Source organism: Anguilla rostrata, chromosome 8 (assembly GCF_018555375.3).
Source record: "Anguilla rostrata isolate EN2019 chromosome 8, ASM1855537v3, whole genome shotgun sequence".
Taxonomy (NCBI): Eukaryota; Metazoa; Chordata; class Actinopteri; order Anguilliformes; family Anguillidae; genus Anguilla; species Anguilla rostrata.
In genome coordinates, this window is record NC_057940.1 from 56,689,026 (window position 1) to 56,704,258 (window position 15,233).

The following is a 15,233-nucleotide window of genomic DNA, read 5'->3' on the forward strand; positions in this document are numbered from 1 at the left end:
ACAATTGAATAAATATAATGTTTAACAGCTTTATAGAAATATAAAAACCTGTATAGTAATATAAATACATATATATATATTTCAAAAACATATATTTGTCATATAAGGTTAATACTGTTAATTGGGTTTATTTATCGACATAGAGACGTGCTGTGCCCGGCTAGCTCAGTCGGTAGAGCATGAGACTCTTAATCTCAGGGTCGTGGGTTCGAGCCCCACGTTGGGCGCAAAAGCTTCCCTTTTGGTTCTTCTCTTCAACAGAATGCCAAGATAACTGCAAAGAGGAAGGCAAAAGAAATGCCAGAAGGTCTACTGTGATTTGGTTCAGAAGGGTCACTTATTCCAGCTCAACGCTGGTAATACCCTATTATAACAACACAACAGACGGAAGGATTTCATCCATGTCCCTATAAATGCCTTATGCATTATTATTATTACATTTATAACATTTTATTTGGCAATAATATAATATTACATAATATTAATATAGTATACTAGTAGGCAAGGGGGCATTCCTATGTTCCCAGGGTCCTATGTTCCCCAGATTTATATGGCACATAATGGGAACATGACAAAGGGTCCTATGTTCCCCAGCTCTACATATGTGCTCTCCCAGGGTCCTATGTTCCCAAGGTCCTAGGATCCTGGGAACATAGGACATTGGGAACATAGATACACTCCCGTAGGCAAGGGTATAGGAGTGATTTTGAACCTGGGGGACACACAAATGCTAGAGGGTTATGGTTATACACTTTGTTGTACGTCGCTCTGGATAAGAGCATCTGCCAAATGCCTGTAATACAATGTAATGTAATGTAGAGGGGTCCAGGGGCATGCTCCTCCGAAAATAATTTTTAAATGAAGCACTTAAAATGCTTATTTCTGGTGATTTTTGAGAATACAATATACCAATCACTGTGGTTGTAAGAAGGTCACGTGGTTCTTGTGTAAACGGCTTATTAGTGTTTTTACAAAACATCCTGTAAACTGGACGAACGTTTCCGTGCCCAGAGTGCAATTCCGTAGTGACACAGAGCGTAGCTCTAGCTGTATTATTATGAGGAACTGAAATGGTCAGGCCATGGAAGCCGTGAGTCTTCGTAATTCTTGGTGGTGAAATCTAATCAGATCCCCGTTCGCTACCAAGAATTGAAGGAGATAGCCAATCAGGGCGCGTATCGCTACCAAGAATTGAAGAACGTGGCCAATCAGGGCGCGAATGGCTACCAAAAATTTACCACGAATGAGCCAATCACTTGCTCGAGGGTCTGGCGCTGAGAGACGCGCGAATCTTGACTGAGGTAAATTGCTGTTTTATTCCCCTGCGTCGGTAGGTAAAGATAGCTTTTTAATAATGCATTGATCAATGGCACCAATGAAAGAATTGTAATTTCAGTTTTCAACCAAAACGGTTGTTTTTAACGCTTCATAAAATCAGGCAATATAATCGCTTACCTATTACAGGACCCAAGTGGTTAAGTATAAATGCTTAACGTGAAACGTCCAGCCTCCTTCTGGTCCCGCTGGTCCGCATGATGACGTGGAGGTGAGTGTGTACGCTTCCAGGAGAAATTAAATAGAGCGACTTTTTAAAGTATTCATTATCTAATTTCCTTGTGTTTCCCAAGTATTTTCACGCATATGCTTCCAGGTTTAGTGTATGAGAACTGCTTTTATTTCCAAATTGGAATCTGATTTTGAGCGCATTCTCGCCTCGTGTGAAACATGGAAGTCTGTGCTGCTAAAATGGTTGCACCCAGTGCCTACCGAACAACTACCTGGCTACGGTTAACGTTATTCATTAATACTAACGCGCCATTAGTTGAATTGAAATTCAGGTCAATGAAGTTGGCTAGCAAGCTAACCTTTAGCACGTGTCTATTGGGCTAATTCAAAATGGCCCCTTATCCATGCTGACCAGATGCCTAACCTTAGTGTTACATACGTTGCGGTGGGTAGCTACTACTCACAGATATCTAGCTATACTACCAGTGTTAAAAAGGCATGCAAAAGAACAGGTGAAGATTGTGTATTTGCTTTCTCGTTTAACCCATTGAGTCCACAAACCAATGCGTTTCTTTTACAGACGTCAAGAAACTGTTTTTCACGATGAACAGCGCCGCAGACTGGACCGGGATGGTAGTCAAACTGGTGGTAAGTAGCTTCGATAAATGCGGACCTCGGCAGTTGTGATGCCTTGTAAAATACATAGGAAATGCCTTATTTGAAGCAAGATCTGCAAATTACTGTGATCAGTTGGAAACTCATCTGTTCTAAAAGTAATTTTTAACAAGGGATGCGTTCCTTGCACGTGGGGAAATTGGTTGAGCTAAATTTGAATTTATTTTCGTGTTAATTTGCTGGTGGATTTGGCCAGCCAATGGTTGTACACAATGGAAAACCTATGCAAACAAAGTAGCTCCTTGTGCCTGCTTAATATCCTTGCTGTGTATTGAATTGTGGGTGGGATTTGAGCCAGTAGACCTGGGAGGGTAGCATCTGTGTGGAATGATGATTTCATAGACTAGAGTCTCTGATTATAACATGAAGCTCTTTTCACAGTGCACTGAACACACAGATACTGCATGCTCACAAGGTTTGGCTTGTGTTGTGGATATCTGGGGATGTTAATGACCCCTCATTCACTCTTAGGATGCCAGGAATGGGGAAATTCCACCCCCACTGCAGGGAACTGCGTTCCGAGTTCGGTAGGTCAAGTGGCTTTGTGTGCCTAATTTTAAGACCCTTGGGTCTTTCCTGTGTTATGATGAATCGATAGACTAGAGTCGCTGATTGTAAAGTGATGCTCTTTCACAGTGCACTGAACACAGGGTCATTTGTCCCATGTTCCCGTTTCTCTAGGTGCATGTGGCTCTAATTTTTGTTTTTGTCTTTGTACTTTTTTTAATTTTTTTTTTAGAATGTGGAGAAGTCCAGGCAGCTCTGTTTTGATGGAAGGATGAGTCTACCCAAAACAAAAAAAGCATGAAGCTGCCTCCTGTCAGTGTGTCACTGATTTGAACCAAGTGAGTGGAATCTTTTGATTTGTTCAAACAAGCCAGTGAGTTGTGGTTCATCATGGCTCCACCCATCCTGGGCTGCTACAGTCTTACGAAATGACATTGGACTCCAAGTGTGAAGCTCTTGTGCTGAATCTTTTTGTTACATTTTTTAAAATGGGAGTGTCGATGATGATTCAATTTCGGTTCTACTGAGTTAAAGTGAGGATCTACTCGCAGCGCACTGAGATACTCCATTTGTTTTGTGGGTAAAAACTAGTACAGGTTTTCTCTGCTGGGTGCTGGTGTTCCTTTACGCTGGCAGATTCCTGTATTTTAGCTTTCATGACAGTTGGAAACGGAGACTAGTTCATAATTTGCAAGTTGTCATTGGGTCTAAGCATGTGTCCAAACTTTGACAATGGGTGACCTTTGACCTGTCTGGATCCCCCTCAGGATGCCAGTGGAGAGGCACCCCTGACGAGATGCTTGGCCTGGTTGAAAGATGTGGAAGCACGTTGGAGTCGGTCTGGAGTGATTTGGTGACCATCCCTCACCTGATCTCTATAGGGTATGGATGGACAAAACTGGGCAAACCTCACAAACCTAACTTTCTCTGTTCTCATGGCGTTTCAACAGAGTAAATGTTTGCCCTGTGTGGAATGATGATTTCATAGACTAGAGTCTCTGATTTTAACATGAAGCTCTTTTCACAGTGCACTGACCACACACGGGTTGGGCTTTCTGTGATGAATATGTTGGGAGATGCACCTCTGTGCCAATGATCCTTATTTTCCCCTTCACTCCTCTCGCCTACAGACTCGCTCGTCCCCTGGAACCCAGGATTGGAGCTCCTGCTTCGGTCGTCCGCTGGCCGCGCACGGTAAGCCAACCTTGCGGAGCTCGTGAGCGTTAGAGCGGCTCGTAGGAGGCCTGGGGCCTGCATCGCGGAGCTGGAGTAACGAGTCTGCGGGACAGCGGCCTGGAGTAAAGCCCGGAGTGGCTCTTTACTGCAGTCCCCGTTCCATATTAGAGAGGGTTCCGGGTTTTACTCTAGTTATCCAGCAAACTCTAATCCAGATCTGTTTCACAAAGCTGGGCCGCTGTGTTAACTGGACCACTGTGCCGAGTTAAACCCAGAGCCCTCCTGAATCTGGAACATGGACTGCAGTAAAACGCTGCTCCAGGTTTTACTCAGTGCAGTTATGCAGCAGGTTCTGTTACCCTGCTGTGAAGCAGGCCCCTGAGGTGTGCTGTGTTCAGTTGATACAGCTGACATTGTTTAATGTGACTTCTGCATGAGATTCTAAAAGCAATTTTTATCCACTTTACAGGAAAGCAGAGACGTGAGCTGGGAGAACTGAACTTACTTTTAAAAAGCAATAAAAATCAGATTTTGAAACTACTTCTGTTGGGTCTTTTTCCATACAAAAAAAAAATTCTGATTTGAATGTGAAGCAAGTCCTGATGGATTCCTCAAGGTGATGTTGCCATCTGGCAACTTTGCATTGAACCACCAGATTTCCCTAAGGACCTTGTTTCCTGAATCCAGGGGGTAAAATGATTGAAATCTGGGGTAGTGCATGGTTGGAGCAAGCGGCTGCAGACACTGCATCGTGCATGAATGACAGCCCGACTGTTTGGCTGTGTCCAGATCTGCACACTTGCTTACTATCGAGTAGGCTTTTTGAGTTCACTGGATGAGAATTAAGTATGCACAATTTTATAATTGTAGTGTACTTAGTCCCAGGATGGTATACTGTATTTTCAGGGATTCACTGGGTATATTTGGGTGCATATTTGGCAGAAAACAACCATTTTGATCGCATTAACGCACAGCTTTGTGAATGTGTTCCTTCAATAACCGCACGAGGGTGGAAAGTCTTATGACTCTTCCAGAATGCCCATTGCATTCTAAAATATACACGCTGTGGACATGGCCTTAGTTTGTTACAATCCTGGGTTGCATCTGAATCGGCCACTTAACTGCCCCAGTATGTACTGTCTACTAGGCGTACTGTGTACTATTTCAGACATGACGAAGTATGCAAAAACATCCTCCATGCTGTGGAAGTGTAAATGTTCCACCCTTGCTTGGCCATGCTTGCATGTCAAAGGAAAACATCTGAAGCTGCTCATTTTTAAAGCGAAGCTGCACATATTTATCGGATCAACATGGTTTATTCCTGGAAAGGTTGCTCCTGGATATATAAATGTATATAAATAAGTACTTTATAGTGTACTTGACTATACTCTATTGGGTAAGTGTGCTGGTTTAGGGGCTGTTCAGCTCTCTCTTGGTTTGTTCCTCGTCTATATTCTCCTTTGCAGAGCACCTGTTTTAACTCACTTGTGTCACAGAATTTGTGGATAAATGGCTGACACTAGGGAAGAGGCCAAAGGAAGGTAATGTTAATGTTCAGCCCTGATGCTGGAGCAGCAAGCAGGCTGCAGATTGGGCTGAGGGCCTCTAGCTAATGGTGTAACTGCCCAATCAGTTGTGTGGTTTGGTTCTGTGACTATGATGCTCTATCTGCTGTCTTCTGAGTCAGTGGGGAATAGTCAGTCTCAGTCAAACTATTTAGAGTAACTGTTCATACAATCAAATGTAATCCAGTGCTTCCCCTAATAAAATAAAAACAAAATGCAACCGAACAAAATAGAAAGTATGAACAGGCAGAGTCAAAACTGGAGTGATCAATCACGAGAGATTTAAGAGTGACTGATGCACAGAATAAATGCTCAAAACACTAGAGAGAATTAATCAGGGTAGAATCAAATAGAAGTTAAACCAAATAAAATGATACCAAGTATGCTCAAATAGATAAAAGCCTAAAAATGAAAAGAAAATAACACCCCAGTTAAAAGCCAGGCTGAAAACGTAGGTTTTAAGCCTGTGTTTAAAAGCATTGAGAACAAAGTGCTAAGCACCGAGACAAAGGTGACTGACAGGATCCAGGACTGATGCACAGAAGGGGGTTTTTTCTTAGCTCTTCCAGTTTTTCCATTTAAGTAGCAAAGGCTGGTTTGGTTACAGGTCCAAACAAGGCACCAGATGATTGGTTACAGGCCCAACAAGGCACCAGGTGATTGGTTAATTACACTGAATACAGCTGTCCTTGTAGGGGAGAGAGTAAACTGTAGGCATACACAGGTGTCTGACTAGATCACAGGAGTGGGGGGATGGTGGGACACACAAGACCTGACACGGCACAAACACAAGGAGGTACTCTCGCTCCTTGCCAAAGTAAGCATACGTACAAGAACCAGCAATGACCTGAATGGACTACCTAAATTTCCCTGTATTTTTGACCCCAAAGGGAACTCAAGTCTTAAATACAGCTCAGCTACAAAGCAATTAATGGAAAAATATAATCAACCCAGCTTGGGAGTGGGGGAAGGGGGCAGGTTTTATTATTATTAATAATAATAATAATAATAATAATAATAATAATAATAATGATAATAATAATAATAATAATAATAATAATAGTATTTTGCATTTGACTAAATTGCCATAAAAGTGCATCCCTGGAATTATAGGATTTCACAAAGAACCACATTGTTTTCCAAATGATTACATCGCCAAATCACCCATTTAATATTTCTGTAAGAGAACAGATGAGGAGTTTGTCCCACAGTACTCTAGTGGTGGAACTCTAAAGTCCTCTAAATTTGTGGGAGAACCAGAACTATTTTTAAAAAGCATAAAAAATAAGCGATCCACATGTGAAATCCACTGTATTGCTGTATTGTGGACACCCAGTCCTACCAAAAATGTCGTTGAAATAGCCTTTTTTTATTTTGCTATTGAAATAGTAGCCTACAAGTATTGTGAGAGAACAAAGGAACATTTAAAGGAAAACGTTAATTGAAATCTATAAGTGCTGGGGCTTACTTTCCTTTCAAATGCGTGACCGTGTCCCTTGCATTTTGATAAAGGCAACAAAAGAAACATGTATTATTTAAATTTATTGAATAACACAATCCGTCCACCTAAATCCAGACACGCTCCTAATATGTCCCTTCCCCTGTTCCGTAGTTTGGGAAGCGGTTTGCGTATGCAGCTGTTTCCGGCTGCCAGGTGTTGCCTGTGTTTCACGGAGCCCGCTGGGTCCTCAAAGCTGCATTCTTGTAGTTGTGACTTTGGAACGAAGTGGATGAAGCTCTGCGTTAATGGGGAAGAAAATGACTTAGCTAGCCGCGTCCATCTCCGGAGAAGCTCAGCGGGGAAACTGAGACTAGGCCCGCGTAGTTTGCGCAAAGCCGTGTAGCTAGCTGGAAAGCACGCCAGCAACGCAGACAAGGCAACTCGGAGAAGACGAGGGTGCGGAGTGGATTTTCAACAAAGACAATCGGATGCACTCGGGGGAATAATCAAAGCTCGCCGGTTGACCATCAGATATCTGGCGTCCGTTAACGTCATTACGAAAGACTTCTCCAAAGATATCATGGTCATCACCTCGCCTGGTGGCTAACTGGACATTAAACTATCCGGCTAACGTCCGTTGGCCATAAAGTTTCTGTGCGATTCACGCCACAAAAAACAGGACCCCCTAACGATGACAGCAATGTAAGTCCGATTTCGAACCACCAAAACTCTTATTTCTGTTTTTTAAAAGGGTCACACTCGGGCACATTCGACCGCAAGCAGCAGTTTATCCATGAAACAAACGCGTTTATTCCTTGTTGGTTTTTTTAAAACAATATTTTTTATAAACCTCATCAAATAAAAATAGTTTTAGGCAAGATACGCCTCTGTGATGGGAACAATCGGCTAGCAGCCGTAACTGGAACCAAAATAATACATTTCTAGCTGATTGTCAACCAATTGCGTTTACCTTTTTTTTTTATCATCCAGTTCGATATAGCACAGAAATCTGCTGGCTGGCATCAACTGTCTAGCTAATTTGACTACGATTTGCGAAGGAAAGTGAATAAAAATAGACAATCCCGCAGGTTGGCTTCACGTTTTTTCCTCAGTGTAGCTAGCTAAGTGGCTTTAGCGTCGGTAATAACGTCCTTGTGTTTTGGGAATAAACAAAGGCGAACTGAGCGGCGCCGCGGCGAAGCTCGGTTAATCAAACCGTGGAAAAAGGAGAGGGACATGACATTATTGTTCGTGTAGCCAGTTGGGTATTTTGGTGGTGATTGGTTTAAAATGCACCCTCGGTTAACATTTAGCTAGCTACGTTAGCACAAGTAAATCATTTTTTAAAGGCTGCTCATGTACTCTGCTCACAATTTTGCATGTTGGTTCATGTTTAGTGACTCTTACGCGTGTGCAAACGTTACATAATTTATATGGCTAGTCAGCTGCGTATTTCACCTGCAAGGGAGTACCATCCTACACTAAGAAAATTAAGCCTCGGCGCTCAAGGAAAAATAAATAGGTGAAATTCCTGGGCGTTGTCACGCTATTGTGTAGTGTTTGGGCAGGTAACAAGGGACAGTTTCATTAAGGCAACACACCTGGTCGATGTGTCATTTACCCGAATGACACGGTCATGTCGTCAGTGCTAGCGATTCCAATAAACTGAAAGCGAAGTTACCCTACTTTTAATATTTTACGAAACGAATCAGTTAACATAAGTAGGCGAATGGTGTTGCGATAGGCTCAAATAGATAATTGAGCTGTATAATCCGCCTCTTAAATGACCAAAATAAGTAGGCTATCTTAAAATGACCTTTCCAAGTTGATGTTTACTTCTGGGTTTTTAAACTTTTTGTAACAGACAAGTCAGAGGTATTTGGAATAAGCGTTTTTGTTACCAAGTTTCTCCAACTGTCTAGTCCAGGAAATACGCCATAAAATCTCCCCCCCAAAAACCCCTCCTTTTGAGAGACTGAATAATCATGACCGCTGTAGCGAGTCGAGTTTGGGGGTGGGTGCGCCCAGCCCTCTCCTACCGGCCCTGGGGCGGAAAGCACGCGCCAGAGGAGGAAGAACCCGCGAAAGGCAGTTGGGGTTGGCCAGGTGTGCCGGCTTGGGTTTGGTGGGGTTGGAAGAAGCAGAGCGACCCCATGGAAACGGACATGCAGTACTGGGAGACGGAGGAGAGCATCGAGAACATGGAGGTCGAAGACCTGGGAGCCGCCATGACGGTGGGGGAGGAAGCCACGGAGAGCGCCCCCAGGTGGTGGAGCCGAGTACTGCCTTCAACGTTATTTTTTTGGCCGCGGGCGAGACAGTGGACCCAGGGCGGTTGGGATAGCGACAGAGACGGGGCGGAATCGGATTACGGGACCCCTCCACCGTCCCCCACCCCGCCCTCGTCGCACCCCCACCCGGCCTCCCCGTTCCGCCTTTTCGCGGGGTCCTGGAAGGGCGAGGTCCTCCCGGAGCACTACGAGATCTGCTTCAACTTCCTCCGCCACCTCTTCGACCTGCTGGTAGTGGGCTTCCTGTGGGCAGTGGCCCCGCCGGTCCGGGCCGTGCTGGAGGTGGCCGGCCTGCAGGGGGCGCTCAAGCTCTGGGTCCACGGGATGGTGCTGTTCCTGGTGTCCACCACGGGCATGGCGGGCATCCTGTGGGTGATCCAGGAGTACCTCCCGCAGTTCGCCTTGGTCTATGGCATCGTCCAGGCCCTGGTCATCTCCGTCAGCGTCCGCCAGAGTGTCATTCTGGGGGAGGGGGAGGAGGAAGAGGAGAGGGGAGGGGAAGAGCTGGACGGGGAGGAAGACGACGAGAGGGACAGGAGAGAGGAGGGGGAGGCGGAGCCTGTGGACGCCGCGGCTGAGGGCAGGAAAGGACAGAGCGCGGCCTGAAGGGGGGAGGACGTGGCGGTGAGTTTCCCCTTCGACCCCCCCGTGTGGAATAAACAGCTGAAACATACTGCTTTATGCTTAAGAATAACCAGAGCATAAGTACAGAGTTTGTCTATCTAGTGTGTGTAGCGGGGGTGGGTCCGCTAGTTCGCTAGCGAAGCACAGAAAAACGTGCGGTAAAGCGGTCTCGTAGCAGGTTACCGTGACGACCCTCTCTGGCGACGCGACCCTCCACCCTTGGCTAGGGGCGGTTTCGCCCTTCAGCGGACCGGTGGTGGGTTCGCCCGCGGAATCTGTGGACGAGCGAGAGGCTCGGGTTCGAACCCCCGCTCGGACTCGTGACGTGTGCTCAGTGCTCTGTTTTATTATCCCTGGGTCTCCTCTGCTGGGTCGCTGCCCCCATGACTGCGGCTCGCTCGGGCGCCGCTGTTTCCTGTTGCCGTAACCGTGGCGCCCGCAGCCCTGCTCCTGGAGAGGCACGGGATTGGCTGGCTCTCACCGTTACGCCGCACTTCACCGATCGGATAAACCCGGCAGTCCTACTCCCCTCCAGGCCCAGGGCTGCCTGTCATAGCCCGTTTAGCTGCTGAAGGAAGCGCTTTTTGAGCACACTGTGACTTTGTGTCCTGGTGCGAATATTCACACGTCCAAGAGTGCAGAGTAAACGGTGCCTTGAGAGGGGTTTTTCACCCACCACCGTTTGGTGATTCCCTCAACATTTGCATCTAGCTATTCTTACAAATATGTGAGCATTCAGGGTCATTGTTGATTGGTGCACAATGTGAACCGGCCTATCTCGCTGTAAACCGCTGTGTTTTGAAAACAAGAACGCTCGGGCAGAATCCCTGGTTTTAGGACGCAGAATTTGAGGGTTTACAGGAACCCAACATCTGCCCCCAGGAAACAGCAGTGAGCCAGACCTGCCGGTTGAGCTGACATCCTGTACGCAGGTAAACGCCTCCCCTCCTGAAGCCGGAGTTATGCTTCATCACACAACACGTTCGATAAGCTTCGGGCGGCTAGAACGACGGGTGTCACATGACGTTTGGCATTTATACTTTGGGGAAGGCCTGTTGTCGCTATAGCAACGAGATGCCAAACTGCTGACGTTTGCATCAGTTAAAACATGGCGAACCTGGTGAACTTGTTGAGAAATGGAGGAGGAAGAAATTATAGATCTACACTCTATGACCAAAAATATGTGGACACCCCTGGTCTGGGGCTGTTTTTCATAGTTTGGATTAGGCCTTGTAGTTCCGGTGAGGGCAGACCATAATGCAATTACATTCTAGACGATTCTGTGCTTCCAAATTTGTAGCAACAGTTTTGGGAAGGCACTTTCTTGTTTCAGCTTGACAGTGCCCCCGGGCACACAGCAAGGTTCATATAGAATTGGTTTTGTGGAGAACGGTGTGAAAGAACTTGACTGGCCTGCCCAGAGCCCTGACCTCAACCCCGTCCTACACCTCTGGGGCCAATTGCAAAGCCAACTGTGAGCCAGGCCTCACTAAGGCTCTTGTGGCTGAATGGAAGCAAATCTCTGCAGCAGTGCTCCAACACCCAGTATAAAGGCTTCCCAGAAGAGTGGAGGTTGTTATAGCAGCAAAGGGTGGACTAACTCCATATTAATGCCCATAATTATGGATGAGATGTTGGATGTCAGGTGTCCACATACTTTTGGCCATGTAGTGTACTTTTGTTATTAAAGATGACTTGAACAGGGGGAAAAAGGAGGTCCATCAGTCACATAAATCAAACGGGGGAAAAACTAATCACACGTTCTAATTAAGCAGTAGGGGTATTATTCAGTGGCATTTCAACTATTATGAAAAAAAGTATCCATAGCAACAAATTTCAGTGTTACATCTGGCTGTCCAATCACCACTGCTGAATTTCTAGTGGAGCACAACGCTGAAGAGAAAGAGTTGTGTCACACACAACTTGTGAGTTGAAAACGGGGAGTTTTTGCCCGTAAAGTGTCATGCAATGAAGTATGAAAGAGAAGCTCAGCTCAGCTCAGCTCTTCACCCTGGGATCGGAGAGAGGAAAGGGAGTGAGTGGGCGAGCGAGGGACTGGGGAAACGGCGAATGTTCTCCTGGGAGGGTGTGAGATTGGCCTTTACCAGAGACTGCATCTGAAAGGGCAGAGGCCCTGGAGGGGGGGGTCCTGTTTTAGGACTGCTTTGGCATGCCTGACCCGAAAGGGAGTGCAGGAAAAAGGTCTGTAGAGACTGTTTGGCGTGGGGGGGTTGTGGTTTGTCAGGGACTCTTAAATCATTTTATTTTTACTAAAAGGAGAGGAGACACTTTTTTGGGTTTGTTCAGACAGGGAGAAAGCAGAGAGGAGAACTGTCTGTGCCCCAGGGGTGGGGAGGGCGGGTTCATATACTTCATTTATTTTTTTGATTTTTTAACCTAAACTCTGAATCTGTCCACAGGCCTCAGGCGATGGAGAGAAACCAGGCAAAGCCACATCTTCAAGAACAACATGCACAAAGTCCCCCGGCCCCAGCAGCCGAGTCCGGCCACAGTACTGTGTGAAAACTCTGGCCTTTGCGTCACCAGGGATGGAAACAGCCAGACGATGCTGCCTGGACTTTTCCTGTTTTTAGCCACATTTTCACCTGGATTATCAACACTTTCATTTCTTATTTTTACCCCACGTCTCTCGCTCTGAATGAACACTGTAGCACAAACTGCTACACCCTGTAGCACAAACTGCTACACGCTGCGGCACAAACTGCTACACGCTGCGGCACAAACTGCTACACGCTGCGGCACAAACTGCTACACGCTGCGGCACAAACTGCTACACGCTGCGGCACAAACTGCTACACGCTGCGGCACAAACTGCTACACCCTGTAGCTCAAACTGCACCATCAACTTTGCTATGAACTGTATTTTTGGACAAGAAGATGACCCCATGAAGGGAAGTGATTCAAAATTGAGAATAATAATAATAACAACATTAATAATAGCATCAATAATTACAATCATAAATGGACTACTTTAGTTATTTTCTTTTAATAGCCCGACAGCCGTATAAGTCTTATGTGCTGTATACGTCTGGATTGTGCAGTTTTTCGTGCAGAACTGAAAGCTTGAGGCCACTACACCGAAACTTTGACCTTTATGGGGGGGGGGGGGGGTTAGGGTTCAGAACAGAGCGTTGAAATGACTGAACCCTAACTTGGTTACAGTTCAGGGCAGGAATCTCCAACTCCAGCCCCATCAGCTAGGTTCTGGATGAGGGGAGGGGAGGGGAGTGGGGGGGGCAGTGCCTGCTGGATTTAGGCATTTCCCCTGCCGCACCTCCGGGACCAGAGGTTGAGACCTCTACTATAAGGTGATCCAGTCCTGGTGAAAGAAGTGTGTTTCATCCAGCAAGATTATACAGATTATAAAGATTATAATCTATTCCCTGTAACAGATTATACGACTAAGAATCTAAGAGTGTTCAGTACATACAGCGAACTGTGAAAGAGAATGGAGTTCAGAGTGGGAGGTGTTAGAGTTCAACACACCATTTGTGAACCTCATTTCCCATCAGCGTCTCTGGAAAGTGAAGCTACCTGGAGAACTTGGAGAGGAAGGGACAGAACCAGTGATGTAGTTCATTTGCAATGTAACCATGGCAACAGTGCTGTGAATTCGTTCAGGCTCCCTTTCAAATTAAAGGGTGAGGTGGCTGTTTTTTTTTTTTTTTTTTTTTTTTAACCATTAAAAGGGTTTCAGGGCAAAATGACTTGAACACCAGGCAAAGCTGAGGCTTGGTAAGGAAGCAGAGAGGACTTTGGAGATGTTTATTTCACTGCGAGTATTTTCCACTTTCAGTTTTAATGGTTTTATTTTGTGTGCAGAAGCCTTGTCGATATTCCACTGCATGATAACTCCACTGTGTTTGAGAAGAGTTTTACTTTTACCTCTGGCTACACACTTTATATGTAATATAAAATCTGCCCTGACTTCTGTCCTATTGACCCCCGTGGTTCACCTAATGCCCCTCTTTTATCCCCCTCTTGGCATCCATAGTAATTTCTGCATTATTTTCCTGTCCTCATCTTTGCTAGTGTTTTGTATCTCCACGTGCTAGCACACCCGTTTACTCTGCATGTTTAATGCTAACTCCAAATATGTATGCGTATATATTTATCCTGTGTCTTTTGTACTTAAGCCCTGTATGATTTCATATAGTGTGCCATAGACCATGAACAGTGGAAAAAGCGTTGTTTTGGTGGCTACTTTTTCCGCTTTAAACAAACAAAAACAAAAAAAAACATTTCTTAATTTCCTGCCACACATGGTTCCTGCTGTAAAGGTACTTCTCCATCAGCTGGCATAAGCCAATCAGGCGGCCATATCCGGCTTTTAAACGCCAAGCGTTTTGCACGCGGATGTGCAGGTGTTCATGGCGAGTTAGGATGACGCTACGTTAGAGCTGTAAAGTTTAAAAGCGGCTGCCTTTAGTTTGCTGGTTTCTGCAGTTCTGTCTCCAGTAGATGTGTTCAGGGGTTTAGGATTTCACTCCTGTTAATGTGATAATATTTTGGGGCGTGAATTGAAACTGAAACACTCATTTTCTGAATACTTCTTTTTTTGTTAATAAAATATCCCTGTGTGACCACAGTGAGGGAACTGAGTGAGAGTGCACTTTCCTGTATTTACTGATGCAATGTGGAGTCTGCTTTAGTTTGACTGATGTCAAAGGGACCGTTTTTGGTAATACAAATCAAAATGGTATGTTTATGGTATTATTATTATTATTATTATTTGTGAGCCATATTGAGTTGTTAAATTCCAGCGGTTTGTGTGCAGCCGTATTTTCCTTTTCCCCGCATTAGAGGAAGATTTGATGGTGCTGCTGCCACGCAAAGAGCGGGTGTTAGAGAGGAATGGAGCGGATTACGGTTGTGTACTTCTGTGTTTTTTTGCCACGTGTGTTCAGTGTAATCCTGAGCCCCCTTCACACCGCGGGGGAGGACTCTACCTGTTACCCACCGTTATCCACCAGTGGACACTGAGCCCCAAATAGAATTTTCTCCTTGAAAATAAAGTTGTTCTGTTTTTTTCTGTTTGCGGCTTTTTGTGGTCTTTGTGTGTGTGCACGTACGCGCGCGTGTGTGTACACCTGGTCTATTTAAGATGGTCATTTGCCGCGCCTGACTGAGCGTGTCAGTATAAATCTGCCGTCGGGGGCCTGTGCTCTGCAGGCGTTAATCGCGTTTTCAAATTCTGTCCGCTTCGTCGAAGGGTGATAAGGGGCGCTGCGGCGCTGTACACGCGTTCTTCCTCCGCATCATCCTAAACTGATCACCTGGACCCGCATCATCCTGTAACCTGCATCATCTGGACCCGCATCATCCTTAACCTGCATCACCTGGACCCGCATCATCCTTAACCTGCATCATCTGGACCCGCATCATCCTTAACCTGCATCACCTGGACCCGCATCATCCTTAACCTGC

At 45.7% G+C, this 15,233-nt stretch overlaps 1 protein-coding gene, 1 long non-coding RNA gene and 3 other non-coding genes across 8 annotated transcripts; all 5 read left to right on the forward strand.

The window, feature by feature from the left end:
- Nucleotides 1–154: 154 nt before the first annotated feature.
- On the forward strand, nt 155–227 carry trnak-cuu (transfer RNA lysine (anticodon CUU)). Its single transcript has one exon. It is a non-coding gene; the product is annotated as a tRNA-Lys (tRNA).
- Nucleotides 228–1,286: 1,059 nt separating this feature from the next.
- Nucleotides 1,287–4,403, forward strand: LOC135262247 (uncharacterized). 3 transcript variants are annotated; one of them, XR_010332157.1, is made up of 8 exons: nt 1,287–1,301; nt 1,465–1,546; nt 2,087–2,154; nt 2,653–2,708; nt 2,921–3,026; nt 3,456–3,570; nt 3,819–3,882; nt 4,334–4,403. It is a non-coding gene; the product is annotated as an uncharacterized LOC135262247 (long non-coding RNA). The 3 variants fall into 3 exon arrangements; XR_010332158.1 differs by lacking the exon at nt 1,287–1,301 and adding an exon at nt 1,316–1,330; XR_010332159.1 differs by lacking the exon at nt 1,287–1,301 and adding an exon at nt 1,320–1,334.
- Nucleotides 2,505–2,573, forward strand: LOC135262290 (small nucleolar RNA SNORD52). Its single transcript, XR_010332170.1, has one exon. It is a non-coding gene; the product is annotated as a small nucleolar RNA SNORD52 (small nucleolar RNA).
- Nucleotides 3,658–3,726, forward strand: LOC135262289 (small nucleolar RNA SNORD52). The gene has a single exon (XR_010332169.1). It is a non-coding gene; the product is annotated as a small nucleolar RNA SNORD52 (small nucleolar RNA).
- Nucleotides 4,404–6,996: 2,593 nt separating the features above from the next.
- On the forward strand, nt 6,997–14,840 carry c8h6orf47 (chromosome 8 C6orf47 homolog). 2 transcript variants are annotated; one of them, XR_010332160.1, is made up of 3 exons: nt 6,997–9,785; nt 12,206–14,505; nt 14,610–14,840. XR_010332160.1 is itself a non-coding variant. In XM_064349210.1 (2 exons), exon 1 carries the CDS (start codon nt 8,856–8,858, stop codon nt 9,765–9,767), a length of 912 nt encoding a protein of 303 aa, XP_064205280.1. In that variant the 5' UTR covers nt 6,997–8,855; the 3' UTR covers nt 9,768–9,785; nt 12,206–14,840. The 2 variants fall into 2 exon arrangements, 1 of the variants encoding a protein (XP_064205280.1); XM_064349210.1 differs by having other exon boundaries at nt 12,206–14,840.
- Nucleotides 14,841–15,233: the final 393 nt, after the last annotated feature.

Coding starts and splice junctions, on each gene's coding strand:
- c8h6orf47 (XM_064349210.1), top strand. CDS start 8,856: ATGACCGCTGTAGCGAGTCGAGTTTGGGGGTGGGTGCGCCCAGCCCTC.